The sequence below is a fragment of the Aspergillus terreus genome, genomic scaffold (genome assembly GCF_000149615.1).
Source record: "Aspergillus terreus NIH2624 scaffold_2 genomic scaffold, whole genome shotgun sequence".
In the NCBI taxonomy this organism is placed as follows: domain Eukaryota; kingdom Fungi; phylum Ascomycota; class Eurotiomycetes; order Eurotiales; family Aspergillaceae; genus Aspergillus; species Aspergillus terreus.
The window spans coordinates 1005758-1020731 of record NT_165925.1 but is presented as its reverse complement, the minus strand read 5'-3'; the positions used below and the strand labels follow the sequence as shown (position 1 = coordinate 1020731).

Sequence of the window (14974 nt, the reverse complement as noted above, 5' to 3'; positions counted from 1 at the left end):
CATCCATTGTCTCTCGTCGGACTGAGGATCCGCCTACCTCTCCCCTCCTCTCTCCCTCTCCTTCCGAATGGCTGCATCTTTCACTCGCCTGGCGGGCAATGCGCCCAAAAGGCTCGGTCTCCGCCCCTCTTCCATCAACAGACACACCACGGCCGTTCCGCGATCCCGCTCGATAACCACTTCCCTACCCCGTCGGTATGCGGAGCCCACCAGCTATCAGGCCACCAGACTCATTCCCACCGATCCTACCTTCACGCATCTGGCCAACAAGGGAACTGCCGAGGCTCCCGAGGTGGCCGCCGGTCTCGAGTCTGAGGACGAAGGGGTCGGCCGCAAAATCCGTCACTACACTGTCAACTTCGGTCCTCAGCATCCCGCCGCTCACGGTGTGCTTCGGTTGATTCTGGAGCTGAATGGTGAGGAGATCGTGCGGTCCGATCCCCACGTCGGTCTCCTCCACCGTGGTACTGAGAAGTTGATCGAGTACAAGACCTACATGCAGGCGCTGCCTTATTTCGATCGATTGGACTACGTCTCCATGATGACGAACGAGCAGTGCTTCTCCCTCGCGGTTGAGAAGCTTCTCAACATTGAGATCCCCGAGCGCGCCAAGTACATCCGTACCATGTTCGGTGAAATGACCCGTATCCTGAACCACCTCATGTCTGTTCTGTCCCATGCTATGGACGTCGGTGCCCTGACGCCATTCTTGTGGGGTTTCGAAGAGCGTGAGAAGCTCATGGTAAGTACTTGACCGCCTGATAATCACCATTATCACCGGTAGGCATAGTTCTCTGACCGATAAATTTCTTCGATAGGAATTTTACGAGCGTGTCTCCGGTGCCCGTCTCCACGCCGCCTACGTCCGCCCTGGCGGTGTGTCCCAGGATATTCCCCTTGGCCTGCTTGACGACATCTACCAGTGGGCCACGCAGTTCGGCGACCGCATTGACGAGACCGAGGAACTGCTGACGGACAACCGTATCTGGAAGGCCAGAACTCAGGGTGTGGGTGTCGTCAACGCCGCTGATGCGCTGAACATGAGCTTCACTGGTGTCATGCTCCGTGGATCTGGTGTGCCATGGGATATCCGTAAGTCCCAGCCGTACGACGCCTACGACAAGGTCGAGTTCGACGTCCCTGTCGGTGTCAACGGCGACTGCTACGACCGTTACCTCTGCCGTATGGAGGAGTTCCGCCAGTCCCTGCGCATCATCCACCAGTGCCTGAACCAGATGCCCGCTGGTCCCGTCAAGGTCGAGGACTACAAGATCAGCCCGCCTCCTCGTGCCGCCATGAAGGAGAACATGGAGGCTCTGATCCACCACTTCCTCCTCTTCACTAAGGGTTACGCCGTGCCCCCGGGTGAGACGTACTCCGCCATTGAGGCCCCCAAGGGTGAAATGGGTGTGTTCCTGGTCAGTGATGGTAGCGAGAGACCCTACCGTTGCAAGATCCGTGCTCCTGGTTTCGCCCATTTGGGTGGTTTTGACCAGGTTGCCCGCGGCCATCTTCTGGCCGATGCTGTCGCCATTATCGGTATGCTTGAACTTTGTGGTTTCCCTGATTGATCCCCGCTAACCAAGAGCTAGGAACGATGGATCTGGTGTTCGGTGAAGTCGACCGGTAGACACGGGAAATCAAAACCAAAGAAAAAGAACGAAACGGAGGAATAGACTGATGATCATCGCCCACTTCTGTAAAAAAGAGCCAGCGCATACCCGATACACTGGAACCTCGTCGCAAGCGAGAGCCCAAAGAGAAGCTATTGCATTTCTGTTTTCTGTATGTGCGAGGTTGTAAAACTACAGGAGAGAGGTGAGGAGCAACCAGGCGATTCCGCAAGCTGTACCATTGGTATTCTCTTTAATGGCGTTTTACCTTTTATATCTCATTCCTGTTTCCTTTGTCTCATTTGTCCGTGCCATCATCTCTTGCGACAATCAAACTGTGTATAGTGACATGTCGATTACAATATCTACCATGTTTCAGTAGCTTGACTCGATCTGTCATTTGCGATACGTGACGTAGCTGGTAGGTATCTGTCAGACGGACGATAGATGCAACAAGATAGAACCGCGCAGACCAAAAACGCCACAGGAGCAGTGATGTGTTGAACAGATGACAGTCACAAACTGATGAGCCCAGAATAGAATGCACACATCACGCCTAGTTACTCCCATAAAGAAATACGCCAATGAGATGCAAAGAAACAACCAAGACGGTATTCCTGGTCAGGCGCAAATCCTGCCGAGGTAAATAGGCAAATAACCAAGAGAGAACAAGGGCAGAAAGGACGGACCGGAGGCAGTCACATCCTACACATTATCATCATCGTAGTAGAAATTGATATCGCGCGGTCGACGACGGTTATACGAGACAAAATCCTTATCGCCGGGGGGCCGCTCGTCGCGCGAGTTGGCGGTCAACATGCTCTGGATGCTCATGCAGACGCTCTCGACGGTCTGGACGGGCGACCAGCCGGCCGAGCTGAGGAGGTCCAGGCAGATGATGCCGTTGCTGTAGATGTGTGGGTGGATGGGGATGGGGCGGGGGGTGTCGGAGGAGCTGGGGAGTTCGATGAACTGGACTTCTGGGGGTTCTACCAGACGATTCGTGTTAGCTGTCTGACGCTGGTTGTGGGTTGCGCGGACAGAGAAAAGGGGGCAGGGGGGAGACGCACCGATGGGGTATTTTGACGAAAAGGTGAATTTCAGCCGGTAGGTCTGGTTCTGGTAGAGCGGGTTGTCGTCGAGGACGCGGATGTCCATTTGCCATTCTTCGAGGTTGTCGGACTTGGCGATCGTGATTCCCGGCGGGACGTGTTCTTTCATCTGGGTGGGTTAGTGGTGGTGTCGGTGTGTGTGGTCGAGAGTGTACCTTTAGGAGCTCCTGCGGGCATGTTAGCTGCGTGGTCGATGAGGGGTAGAGGAGTCTCACCTTGCTTAAGCGCTTGGTTGCAAACATCTTGACGAACGTGCCACAAGCAGTATGTACAGACAGTAGTGGCTCGAGTAATCGATCGCGGTGTTTCGCTAATGCGACCAAGCAAAAATCGTGGGCGGACTCGACGCTGGGCCGTCGAGATGTATGACGTCTGACACCGCGGGGAGATCCGCAGGCGGTGATGTGTCGGCCACGAGGCGATACGGGGGGATACCGAGAGGTCGAGTACAGTCAAACGAAAGAATAGAACGAGACCACAAGGAAGCGCGTCCAAGGGAATTGGGAGGATATTAAGGGAAGAGTGAGGAGAGGAGGAGAAAGTCGAGCGAGATAAAGAGGCTCCGCGGGACGATCACCTGCCATCGCCCGATCACCTGATTCAGTCATATTGAATTCATTCTACACAACATTCACCGCAACAGACCAGCTCAACTGAACATTCACAATAGCATGTGCACTCTGTGTGACTATAGACGGGGAATCATGGGAATAATATTCACAAAATAATTCAAAAGCATGACCCGTCGCCCCGTGCAGCATGGGCAGGGCCAGAATCGAAAGAAAGAGGACCATGTATTAACAGACAATCGCCTGAGAAAACGCCAACCCCAAGATGAGATCCTTACGGGTGGGCCTTCTCCCTGGCTTCGCGCTCCAGCCGCTCGCGCTCCTCGTTATCCTTCATCTCACGGACCTTGGCGAGGACCACCTCGCGGAAGATCGCCCCGCGCGCGATCTTGCTCAGACTCCGCTTCTTGGTAGTGCCCGGTTCACCACCGCCAGCAGCGGTGCCCCCATTCGCATCCCCCTTTGCCGGGGAGTCGGCGTCAGAGCCAGCAGAAGCGGCCATATCGGCCGGGCTGGGGATATCGTCGTCATCCTCCTGCATCTTGAGGGCTTCGATGCGGTTGGCGAGCTTGATGATCTCGATGCCCCGGCGCAGACGGGAGCGAGCGATGTAGGCGCGGATCTCGGGCAGCAGATCACGGTCGCTGGCAGTCTCACCGGTCAGCCAGGGGTGCTTGAGAGCGACCTCGGAGGTGACCCGGCGGGAGGGGTCCGGCTGGAGCAGGGTCATGATGAAATCCTTGGCATCCTGGGAAACATCTCGCCAGTACCGATCGTGGAAAATGATGCGGCCTGACCGACATTCTTCGATCAGGTCGGAGAGGTTCTCCGATCGGAAGGGCGAATAACCGCATAGAAGCGTGTAGGTGATCACACCGAGGGACCACATGTCGACGGCCTTGCCGTGACCCTGTTTAAGCATGACTTCCGGAGCGGCGTAGCCAAACGACCCGGCCATGGTGGTGAGAACTTCGGAGGGGTTTTCGAGCATCTTGGCAATGCCAAAATCGGCGAGGACGAGGGGCGACTCCGGTTCGCGCGTCAGGTAGAGGAGGTTTTCCGGCTTCAAGTCTGTCTCTCGTTAGATGCGGGGCTGAATGATGGGTGGTTGCGGCAACTCACCTCGGTGGACGATGTTGCGCTCGTGCAAGTAGTTGACGGCATCCAGCACCTGTCGGATTGTTTGCGAGGCGTCTTTCTCGGTGAACTTGCCGTACTCGCAGATGCGGTCGAACAGCTCGCCACCAGTCGCCAGCTGAGTGACGATGTAGAATTTATCCTGCGATATTATTAGTGCATGTGATGCAAGGTCGTGTCCGGATATCAACTCACTTTCGATTCGAACCAGTCCACAAAGTGAACGATGTGGGGATGGTTAAGGGCCTGGAGCATCTCCAGCTCATCGTAGACCATGCGCTCGTTGCCCTTGACGTTCTTCTTGAGAATAATCTTGATGGCGACCTTCCCCGAGCTACACTCGGCCTCGCGGACAATACCGTATGTACCCGCACCGAGGGTTCTGCCGAATTTATATTGCGCCCTGTTGCGCGAGATCATGTGTTATTACAACGACTCCAAAGGGAGAGCAGACGCAGGGGCAGATCGTACTTCTTTTCGTAGCTTTCGGGCTGCCCCGAAAGCTTATTGAGCATGTTGGAGACTGCACGAGGAGATGTTAGCATCACTGGTGTTATGAATAGAGGAAGGCCATGAAACTGAAGACCGAGTCCCTCGGAGGGGAAAGGTCTCCGCAAAAGAACGACAAGGAATCCGACCATATAACAGGAAGGCAACGAGTGTGCAGAGACCGACCAGGGCATTGACCCCAAGGTCCAGCGATGTCATTGCCGGCAGCACCATGACGGCGATTGACCAGCAGTCGGGTTCAGGATTTCGGAAGATCCACGAAGCCCAGCACGATGTCACCGGTGGGCCCGATCATTAGGCAGCAATTGGCCTCTGATGGGATGAACACATGGACGGAGCAATCGGGCAGATATAACACAGTACGAACGAGTTACGCGTTGCAGTGGAACTCACAGCTCATGGTGGTTGTATGGGACCGGACTGAGGGGTCCGGAAAAGCGAAATGTAGTAGTGTGCGACAAGAAGATTAGACCCCGCACGCGAGGGGGATAGCGGGGCGCAGAGATCAGGGGACTGAAGAGGAGAGCGAGAAGGCCGATGAAGGAGAGAAACAGACGGAGTCGGACCTGAACGAGGGACACGGTCAGCGGCGATCGGGGGAGAGAGTGGTATAGGGGAGAGTTTGTTGTTGTTGACCTACTGGATGGAGGGCTGTGCGCAGGCCGGCCGATACGGAGATGATCAGAGGGGATCGCTGCCGGATGATGCGTAGGAAGAGACGGGGGAGAGAGAGGAGCTATGACCGACCAGGAGCAGGTAGAGAGGATGAGGAGATTGAGAGAAGAGAATAAGGAGGAAGAGAAGAAGGAGACGAGACGAGACGAGACGAGACGAGAAGAGAAGAAAGAGTCTGGGCCGTGGAGAAGAGCGGGGGCCTGGCGATGTTTCAGCCTCACACGAGCGCAGCGAATTTCCGAGATAAATTAATAGGACACGAGTGAAATGGTCCTCAGGGCTGAAAGGATCAATTTCACTTATATATACACCAGGAAAAGGCCCAGACAGCTTGAGAATGCATGAGGCAACCACTTTCTGCCCCAAGATGAGGCGGTGCAGACGATCCATGGAACTATTCCCGATGTACGTATACTGATCTACGCCCATCTCACCAGTTGACACACCACCAGGCCAACTACCAATGCCATGGACGACACTCCCATACCACGACTCCCGTTGTCCTTGCTGTCTTTATTCTGACCAGCTGCACTGGTCTCATTCCCAACACTGTTGTTGTCACTGGTCGCACTGGTAGCCCCCGCAGCCTCGCGCTCCTGTACCAGGTTCGACGCGAACAAGCTGGTCGCGCTCACCTGCTCCTGCATGTTGGCCGTTCCATCCCAGTCTGCATGGTACCAGCGTCGACCGCAGAGCGTCTGGTTGGCACCACCGCTGCATTGCTTCGCCGCAGCCACCGCCGAGCTCTTCAGCTTGGGCAAGATATCCGCGGCCGTGTACGGCGCGACCGCGGAAGTGAACGCCAGCGCGGATGCCAGCTTGCCCTTGAACAGAACCTGGTCTTTGGCGCAAGTATCGATAGGCTCACAGACGACCTCCGTCATGACCTCGCCGCCACCGTACTTCTGCGGGAAGAACGTCTTCAAGGTGGAGTTGAGAAGCCCACTGACCCCAGACTTCCACTTTGCATCTCCGTGCGTCTGTCCCCAGTTAGCCTGATTCGCACGGACATGCAGCACCCTGCAGCCTTACCAGGTTATACATCGACGCCGCGCCCCCCAAATACGAAGCATAATTGATCGTCCACTGGAGCGCGCCAAACTTCCCACAGTCGTCGGCGACGTCGGTGCTATCCTTGACCGCCCACGTATCATTCCGCACCAACCCGACCGTCACGCTCCAGTCCCAGACCTTCTCCGCCCACTGTACATACGTCTGGTTATCAGTCTGGAGGCCCAGTCGAGCCGCCAGCTCGAAGAAGCCCCCGTTCACCAACGCCGACTTCAGCATGTATCCCGCCTGGTACGGCCAGGGCTGCCAGCGCAGCCCACCGCCGCAGATGTCCGTGTCCCACCGCTGCGCCAAGTCGTCGAAGACGTTCGCCGCCAGCGTTGTCCACGACGGCTTGTCGTCCTCCGCCGGGAAGCTCACCTCGGCAGCGCGCATCGCCGCAAGACCCCAGGCGATTTGGTCGTCGTTGGACATGAACGCGCTGTAGTTCGTCGGCATGTAGTCGTTGTTGTCGCCGCGCTGCCAGTACATGCTTTGCTGCACGGCGGCGTTGTTGGACCCGTCGCCTGTGTAGTACCAGTAGTCTATGAGCGTGGCGAACACTTGCGCGCCTGTAGAGTACGACTGCGGGATGTAACCTGGTGTCCCGCCGGTGTGGTTGCCCGTGTATTTGCTCATCATGTTGAAGGAGGCCGTTGCGGCGGCATCCTTGATGGATTCTGCGTGCGTTAGCGGATCCATCGACATGTCTACGGGTGTAGAACGCACGAGGGTCGTTGATATCCAGTTGTAGAGCCGAAGCCGTGCTGGCCAGAACGGCCGCCCCAAGCCAATTGATCATCATTGTGGGAGAATAAGGTGCTGAGGTTGGGGAAATGCCTGAGTGCCACTCTAGTAATATTATAGCATCCTGGGTCGTCCTGTAGACACAGCCTAGTCTCTAAGCGGCGCAGTTGTGGATTGGTTTGAAGCTAGTTTCACATTGACCAGTTCCCATGCTCGCTTACATTCGAGCGAAGGATTGATTCCTGCTGCAGGTGCTAGTATCATTATCATTATTGGTCGTAAGTGTCATCTCGACTGATCCTCCTGTCAGCCCTCATTAAACGCCAGGCAATGTAACTCCAACATGTTGTGACTCCCAATCCTCGAATTTGACCAAACAGAACCCCAAACACCAATACCAGTGACATCTCCATCTACCGCTCAAGATACAGCTCGCTCATCACCGCCGTACAATACGCCTGATAGTACTCTGCGCCCTTCCATCCCCGCTGGACCGCCTTCAACCCAACCGTGTTCCAACCGTCGGCACGCAATCTCGCAATCCGCTGCTCCTTCGTCTCATGGATAGTCGCTCCGCGTGCGGATAAAACAGGCGTCTCACGGGCACGCACGCTGCCGTCCTTTACAGGACTGAAGCTCCAGAACGACGCAGAGCGGCGAAAATTGCGCGTCGCCCGGCGCGCCTCCTGCAGCTCGGTGGTCTCGTCGATCAGGGCATGGATGGCAGCAATGCTCGCGTTGATCTCCACGCGCAACGACTGGAGGCTGCTGTTGTAGCGGGTGACCGATGGGTCAGGCATGCGCGGTGTCTGGGGGCTCTTGCGCGCGGGGAGGCCTCTCTGCTGCGGCGTGGCTGCTGACGGCGTCTGGACCCTGGTAGATGGCTTGGGGGGTTCTCTGCGCCGAGAACGAGGGCTGGATGTCCCAAAGGGAACGATTTTGATCGGGAGGGGTGGGGGTCGCGCTCGTACGGGCCGTTCCGTCGTGCTGCTGGGTGTTTTGGATGGCGTCGAGTTATCAGGATCGCTGGTAGCGAGCTTTAGGGGATGAAGGTGTACGGTTTGGTTGTCGGTGGACCTGTACACTTTCAACGGCGCAGGGATCACACGCGGTTTGTCGGGTTTGGGTTCTGCGTGTGCGGTTCGCAGTTTCGACTTGAAGAGTGTCTCCACGGCGGTGTCTGTGTCAGAGATAAAAGGGTCGTCGTCTGCACTATCGATGCCCTTGTGGGTCATGCCGGTGATGCTGACGAAACTGCCCGCGGACGAGGGTCTGTCAGAGAAGAGCGAGTCACTGAACGAGCATTGACTGGAACCGCGGTCGTCTTCTTCAATGGGGCCTGGAAGCACAGCGCTGCAGGTGACGAAGCAATCCAACGCCGAATGGAGGAGAGAGAGCTTCTTGTTGGAGTAATCATGCGCAGCGCGTCCCATCGCCTCGTAGGAGATGGCGCTGTAGAAGTAGAGGTATGTGCTGTAGACAGGGTGGATCTGATTCGCGTTAGATGAGGACGACCAGGAAGAAAACGAGCATAGCTTACTGGCTCCGGGGCCATATGGAGGATGTCAAAGGCGCGTGTCGCGCATTGTTTGTATTGGCGCTGGATATACAGCAGCTTCACTTCCTGGAGCAGACATCTCCACTGGCGAGAGGACTGCGGTGAGGCTTCAAAGCGAGACGAGAGAAGAGTGATGGGCGGCATGGCGTGATAGCATGATGAGGAAGAAATGACGGAGAGAGAAAACCAAGATGAAGGAAACGAGAGAGAGGTGATGAAGAGAAGTATATGAGGGCTTCCGCCACCGGTAGGCATACAACGGCATATCACCAGGAATGTCAGCCCCTCGACCCCTCCACTCCCAACTATTCAACTATCCAACTATTCCACCCCACAGCGTTCTCCGCATTCCACGATGGCTTCCCGACTGAACAATCCCAGGAATTTCGATCTCCCAAACCTCCAATCCTTCTACCACTACATCGCCCCGACATGGACACCGCTCCACGCCCACAGGGACGCCGCCAGCACCAGCCCCCTACGCAACCTCCGCCTTACAACCTGGAACATCGACTTCCAAGTGCCGTGCAAGAATGAGCGCACCGCCGCAGCCCTGCGCTATCTCTCGCAACGGCCGCCTGCGCCCTACCCGGAGGTGATCTTCCTGCAGGAAATGGTCGCCTCCGATCTCGAGCTGATAAAAGCCACGCCCTGGGTGCAAGACAACTTCTACATCACCGATTTCTCCACGCAGCACTGGCTAGGGAGCTACGGCACCACCACCCTCGTCGACAAGCGCCTCCCCGTGGAACGCGTATTTCGCGTTCCCTACGCCGCGTCGCGGATGCAGCGCGACGCGCTCTTTGTCGATATCGCCCTCAACCCGAACGGTATGTTCAACCCACCTGAGCCCATTCTGCCCGAGGACAGCTAATACAAACAGCGAAAACAGCCCCGCTGCGCCTCTGCAACACCCACCTGGAAAGTCTCGTGTCTGTTCCGCCGCGGCGGCCCGTGCAGCTGCGGCGCGCGGCGGACTTCATGCATGGCACCGCTGACGGTGGAGAGGTGTCCCTACCTACGCCGCATGGGGCGATTCTTGCCGGCGATTTGAACGCCTTTGCGCCCGAGGATGCTGTCGCCCCGCGGGACTGTAACCTCCACGACGCGTTCTTGGTCCTCGGCGGCCGGGACGGGACCGAGGAGAGCTTCACCTGGGGCCAGCAGATCCCTGACTGGATGCGCGAGAAATTTGGGTGTAGTCGTATGGACAAGGTGTTGTTCTGCGGGGGGCTGCGGGTGACGGCCTTGCAGAGGATTGGGGCTGGGGAGAAGATTTGGGTTGAGTATCCGAAGGGGGACAGCAACGAAGAGAGTGATGGAGAGAAGGGGGAGGAGATGTGGGTGACTGATCATTTGGGCCTGCAGGCAGAGTTTGAGATTATCTGAATGTGGCAGATGTATTATGCAGTTCAAGCTAGATGCAAACGATTGAAAAACCGCCCTCTAAAGGTCCGAATATGGTACACAGCTTCCAAATTACCACGGCTTGCTGGCCAGACAAAGGGATCCAACGATGTAACACCATGACGCGCCCACAAAACATGTCGTAAGTCATCCAAATCAACCTGTAGTCTAAGCAATCGCTAGCGCCAACAGTCAATGCACGTATCGCACAAGGTTCAAGTTATCAACATCTATTCAGAAGTCGAGCTGCGGTCTTTGCTGGAGTCGGCGCTAATCCGAGTACGAGACAGCGCCTCTCCAGTGGCAGAAAGCGCCCCCAGGAAGTCACCGAGTAGTCTGTCCAATTCAGCTGTAATGGCAGACTCGTCAGATCTTCCAGTCATCACCTCAAGCCGCGGCGGAAGTAGCTCGGGGAATTGGATAGGGCCCATCGAAGCAATACTTGATGGGGGATCACGCCTCGCGGTCGGCAAAGGCTCAGACATAGGAGACTCGTCGATGGTGGGGAAGGGCGCGTTGGCCTCAGGGGCTCTCGACGGGATGGCGGTTGGGAACGGCTCAGACTGAGGCACTGAATGATTTTCCCCGAGAGGCTCGTCTTCTTCGTCAGGACCAGGGCCGTCCAGAACAGATGATCGCTCAGGGTCGCTGTAATCCGACAATTCCAACACCGGAAACTCGTTGCTTGAGGATCTCGCATGCTCGATAGAAGCATGGGGAGGAGTGGAGGGGCGGTCGAAACGGAAGGGGTCGTAATCGGTCTCAGAGCTGACGGAGATACTGGACTTTCCGGAGGTCGATGTGGACGGTCGAGAGTCGCCTGGCTCACCGATGCTGGAGGTACGGTTGGCCGTTAAAGGTTCCTGGAGAGCCGTCAAAGGCGCTCTGAGAGTGCTGTAACGGTTATAGTCCACTGCGCTATCCTGGCTCCCTTGTTCGTTGGAGGTCATGACGGGGAAGGTCCATTCCATTGTCGCGCGTCTGCCGCTGAGATCAGCCTCTGGTGCTTCTTGCTTAGGACTTTCAGCTTCTGCCTCGGACGCCTCCTCTGTCGCAGGCTGCATGAACACGGGGAATTTCCAGTCCATAGTCGGGGGGCGTGGGCCGTTTTGGGGTTGGTAAGTCATGTCGACCGACTCGCGGGTGGCCTCAACATCACTGCTGGATGAGCGAGAACGCGCTTCGTTTGAGTTGCGCTGCTGGCGACCGCTTGATCTGTTAGCTTTGATCGTATCGGCGTCCGCAAGCTGGAAGGGCTGGGCTGATGTTGCCCCCGCAGCATAATGTGAGGAATCGAAAGATCCAATGTCAATGTCAATAAAAGTCGAGGTGACAGAGGAACGGTCGGTTTCCATGCGGAGAGGAAGGTCAGAGACTGGTGGTCGGGGCTCGACTGGCACGAAATCATTCTTGGTCTCGTATCTATAACTCGGCTTTTCTTCGTTGAAAAGACCTTCCATGGCTTCAGCGCCTCTGCGGACGCGTTCATCAAAGTTCGCTTTGTCTTCTTCGGTCATGGCGGTTTGGACAGGTTCTTCGTTCGAGTCGGATTCGACGGGACGAGCCGGGCTGTCTTCCCTTTCCATTTCCGCCAAAGACGCAGCAACTTGGTCCAGATCAATGACGGAGAACCGCCTCTCGAAGCCATCTGTAGTGCTAAAGTTCCAGTCCTCTTCAAAGTCGGACTCGACGCCTGGGACTTCTGCAGCTGCAGCTCCTCCGGGGTGAAACAAGGAGATTCTCTGTCCTCCGCGCTGGGACCACTGATAGTAGATCCGAACAAGTTCACGTAACGAGGACGTAGGATAGATCTCCTCAGAATCGGCGATGTAAGGGTGCAAGAGAATATCAGCCATAGAAGGCCGAGTAGCGGGATTCGATTCGAGAGCGAATGACACCAGATTCTTGAGGCCATCGCTGTATTTCACGTTGTCCAGCTTCGGGGTGGTACGGTTCAGTTGTCTTCCGATTTGCATACGTTCACGCAAGTTTGAGTTGGGAGGGTTGCCAGTGGCGAATTCGAACAAGGTACATCCGTACGCCCAAACGTCAATCTGTGAGGGTCAGTGAATTAGCCTCGTCCATTTCACTCATCCGTCTGATTATAAGAACTTACCTCGCTTCCGTATTTGTGGGCCTCGCCCCGGGTCGAAAACATCTCCGGCGGCATCCAATGCGGCGTCCCAATCCAGGTGGACCGTTTGTCCTTTTGTGACTGGAGGACGCCTGCCACGCCAAAGTCACAAATCTGCAAGTGGCCTTCTTCGTGGATCAAGACATTGGCAGCTGTTTGGAGTCGTTAGCATGGTTTGTCATTTATCAATTCATGGATGCTCAACAACCTACCCTTGATGTCTCTGTGGATGATGCCCGCATCATGAATGGCACGTAAACCAGCAGCGAGTTCGCGTGCCACTGGAATCAAGAATTTCTCGTCGAGGCGATCTCCTGTGGCCCGCATCTAGTGATCATACGCCAAGGTTAGCCAATGTTGAGTAAGAGATAAAGAGATAAAGAAAAAGGAATGTGTCGGGACTAACCAGAGTCCTCACACTACCACCAGGACAGTATTCGCAAACCAGCCACAGCTGCGAATGAATCGAAATAGCCTCAATCAACTCGTTGATGTTCTTGGCTCCAGCGTCCTTGACCTGCTTCATAACCTTGGTTTCGTGGATGAAATCTTTGATGGACTCGTCTTTGAAATCGCGGAGGGACTTGTAATCCATCGAATCGATATCCATAACCTTGATCGCGACAACCTTGCGAGAGGGGAGTTGATGGCCCTTATACACACGACCGTACGAGCCTTTGCCGATCAGCTCTTCGAACTCGTATGGCGGCGTTTCGGTTTTTGCTCTGCGGCACATCTCCTGTACCGCGGCTGCCTGTTCCTTGGCAAGCTTGATTGCCTCCGCTTTGTGCTTTGTGATGGCCGCCATCGCGGACGTCGGGTCCAGGAAACGAGAAGTGCGAGTGGGATCCATGATGAGGTCTTTCAATTTCGGGAACCGGGTCTTCGCCTCAGAATAGTCGCGAGTACGGCAAGGAAGATCCGGAACAGGAGGAAGCAGAGACTCCTGGCTGGCGCTTGATGAACCTTGTGACGGGTGTGCGTTTGATATCTGGTAAGGGCTGACAAACCGATTTTGGCTCAGTTGAGGCGCCGAAAGCGTGGTCAGAGCTAAAGGACGAGGAGCGCCACTGGGGAGATAGGTTGGTGTCGAATGGTAAAAACCGACGTCACTACTTTCAGCTGCGAAAGCACGGTTGACCCTTTTGTCAATGGGGTCGCTCTTCGAGCGCAATTTCAACTTCGATATCGACTTCGAAAGTTGGCGAAGATGGGAGGGTTTGCGGGTGTGAGGGGGTTGTCCAGGAACGAGAATATCACTCGATTTCTTCTTGCTGTGAGAGAACAAACTTCTAATCGCAGAAGTAATGGAGCCCGTCGAATGGTCTCGGCGGTTTCCGGGTTTGTCAGGCTCTTCAGCAGGAGAGATCTCGGGATACAGGCCTGGATTGTTTCCTTCTCCTACACTGCCACTGAGGCTGAATGGATTGGCGTCTGTGGGTAGAGGTGGGCCAATATCTTCCTTTGAGATATGACGACTGTTTCCCCCGGAGTTCTGTCTGAAGCGGCGGAAACTTGCAAGGAGATCGCTAGATGAAGATCCGTGGAGATAGGGGGTTGCTGGGATCGACGGGCCAGGCGAACCTAGGACACTCCCGAAAGATGGAGAGGCTGTATGACCGCGTTGTTCCGAGCTCGACTGCTGGTGCGAATTCGAGCCACTGCTCGGTAAAGGGTACGAAGGGGCGTCGTCTTCGAAATGTTCACGAAACCGCCCTGAGTTAGGTACGGAGCTGCAACTATTTGTTAATCGCGATCACATGGCCGATTGATAAGATGTACTCACGCAAAGGGATTGCTGTTCCCAACGGGTCTGGGGATCAACGCTAGACACGAATCAGTCAACAGCCTGTATTCAGCGAACCCATATGAGACACTGTACTTACGCTCTCGAGGAATGCCAAAGGCCCCTTGTGACGCCTGGACTGACGAAGCAGATGGGAGATTTTGAGGATGGGAACTTCCACCGGCAAAGGTGGTTGGCGAGATGCGTGCCTCGAAACCTCGACCGGGTGGAGCACTAAGGCCACACGAGTCAGCACACATAACAAGACTTGAGGAGGAATTTTCAAACCCGCAGGGGCGTCCATGGTTTTCTAGAGGGTTCTGATCTTGCATTGTCATGAAAGCTCGACGATAGCAAGGTGGAAGAAGAAAGGGAAGAAGGGAAGTCAAACGGTGAGAGGATACGTGAAAGGGAAACAGATGCGGGAGGAGGCGAGGAGGACAGGGCAGATATACTCACGTTTCTGATCACGAGGGTATACAAGACAATTTCCGTTGAACTGATGCTCAGTGACTGTCAAGGCTGATGGTCTAACGCTCCATGGATCAAGTCGTGAATTGTGAAGGCGCTCTAGCCCTAAAACCCGGACCTCGGCAAATTCCAACACGCAGAAGATATGTACCGCCTAGGTGCAATTCCTAGAGCTTCTTCCAGGTTCAATATTAGTCGTGCTAGG

General features: G+C 55.6%; 6 protein-coding genes across 6 annotated transcripts; 2 read left to right on the top strand and 4 right to left on the bottom strand.

Moving 5' to 3' along the window:
• Positions 1-67: 67 nt before the first annotated feature.
• Positions 68-1571, top strand: ATEG_01355 (NADH-quinone oxidoreductase subunit D; the record flags this gene model as incomplete). The annotated part of the gene is made up of 2 exons (XM_001208720.1): positions 68-742; positions 819-1571. The coding sequence occupies 2 exons, from the start codon at positions 68-70 to the stop codon at positions 1569-1571; spliced, it is 1428 nt and encodes a 475-aa protein (XP_001208720.1).
• Positions 1572-2318: 747 nt separating this feature from the next.
• Positions 2319-2967, bottom strand: ATEG_01354 (ubiquitin-conjugating enzyme E2; the record flags this gene model as incomplete). Its single annotated transcript, XM_001208719.1, has 2 exons — positions 2319-2834; positions 2941-2967. 2 exons carry the CDS (start codon positions 2965-2967, stop codon positions 2319-2321), a joined length of 543 nt encoding a protein of 180 aa, XP_001208719.1.
• Positions 2968-3568: 601 nt separating this feature from the next.
• On the bottom strand, positions 3569-4851 carry ATEG_01353 (serine/threonine-protein kinase; the record flags this gene model as incomplete). Its single annotated transcript, XM_001208718.1, has 3 exons — positions 3569-4365; positions 4417-4573; positions 4627-4851. The coding sequence occupies 3 exons, from the start codon at positions 4849-4851 to the stop codon at positions 3569-3571; spliced, it is 1179 nt and encodes a 392-aa protein (XP_001208718.1).
• Positions 4852-6035: 1184 nt separating this feature from the next.
• On the bottom strand, positions 6036-8648 carry ATEG_01352 (uncharacterized protein; the record flags this gene model as incomplete). The annotated part of the gene is made up of 5 exons (XM_001208717.1): positions 6036-6596; positions 6649-7346; positions 7396-7547; positions 7635-7707; positions 7865-8648. The coding sequence occupies 5 exons, from the start codon at positions 8646-8648 to the stop codon at positions 6036-6038; spliced, it is 2268 nt and encodes a 755-aa protein (XP_001208717.1).
• Positions 8649-9326: 678 nt separating this feature from the next.
• ATEG_01351 (endonuclease/exonuclease/phosphatase family protein) lies at positions 9327-10360 on the top strand (the record flags this gene model as incomplete). Its single annotated transcript, XM_001208716.1, has 2 exons — positions 9327-9801; positions 9864-10360. 2 exons carry the CDS (start codon positions 9327-9329, stop codon positions 10358-10360), a joined length of 972 nt encoding a protein of 323 aa, XP_001208716.1.
• A 252-nt stretch (positions 10361-10612) lies between these two features.
• ATEG_01350 (putative serine/threonine protein kinase) lies at positions 10613-14630 on the bottom strand (the record flags this gene model as incomplete). The annotated part of the gene is made up of 7 exons (XM_001208715.1): positions 10613-10648; positions 10765-12432; positions 12495-12664; positions 12725-12839; positions 12919-14245; positions 14299-14338; positions 14399-14630. The coding sequence occupies 7 exons, from the start codon at positions 14628-14630 to the stop codon at positions 10613-10615; spliced, it is 3588 nt and encodes a 1195-aa protein (XP_001208715.1).
• Between the last annotated feature and the right edge of the window lie 344 nt (positions 14631-14974).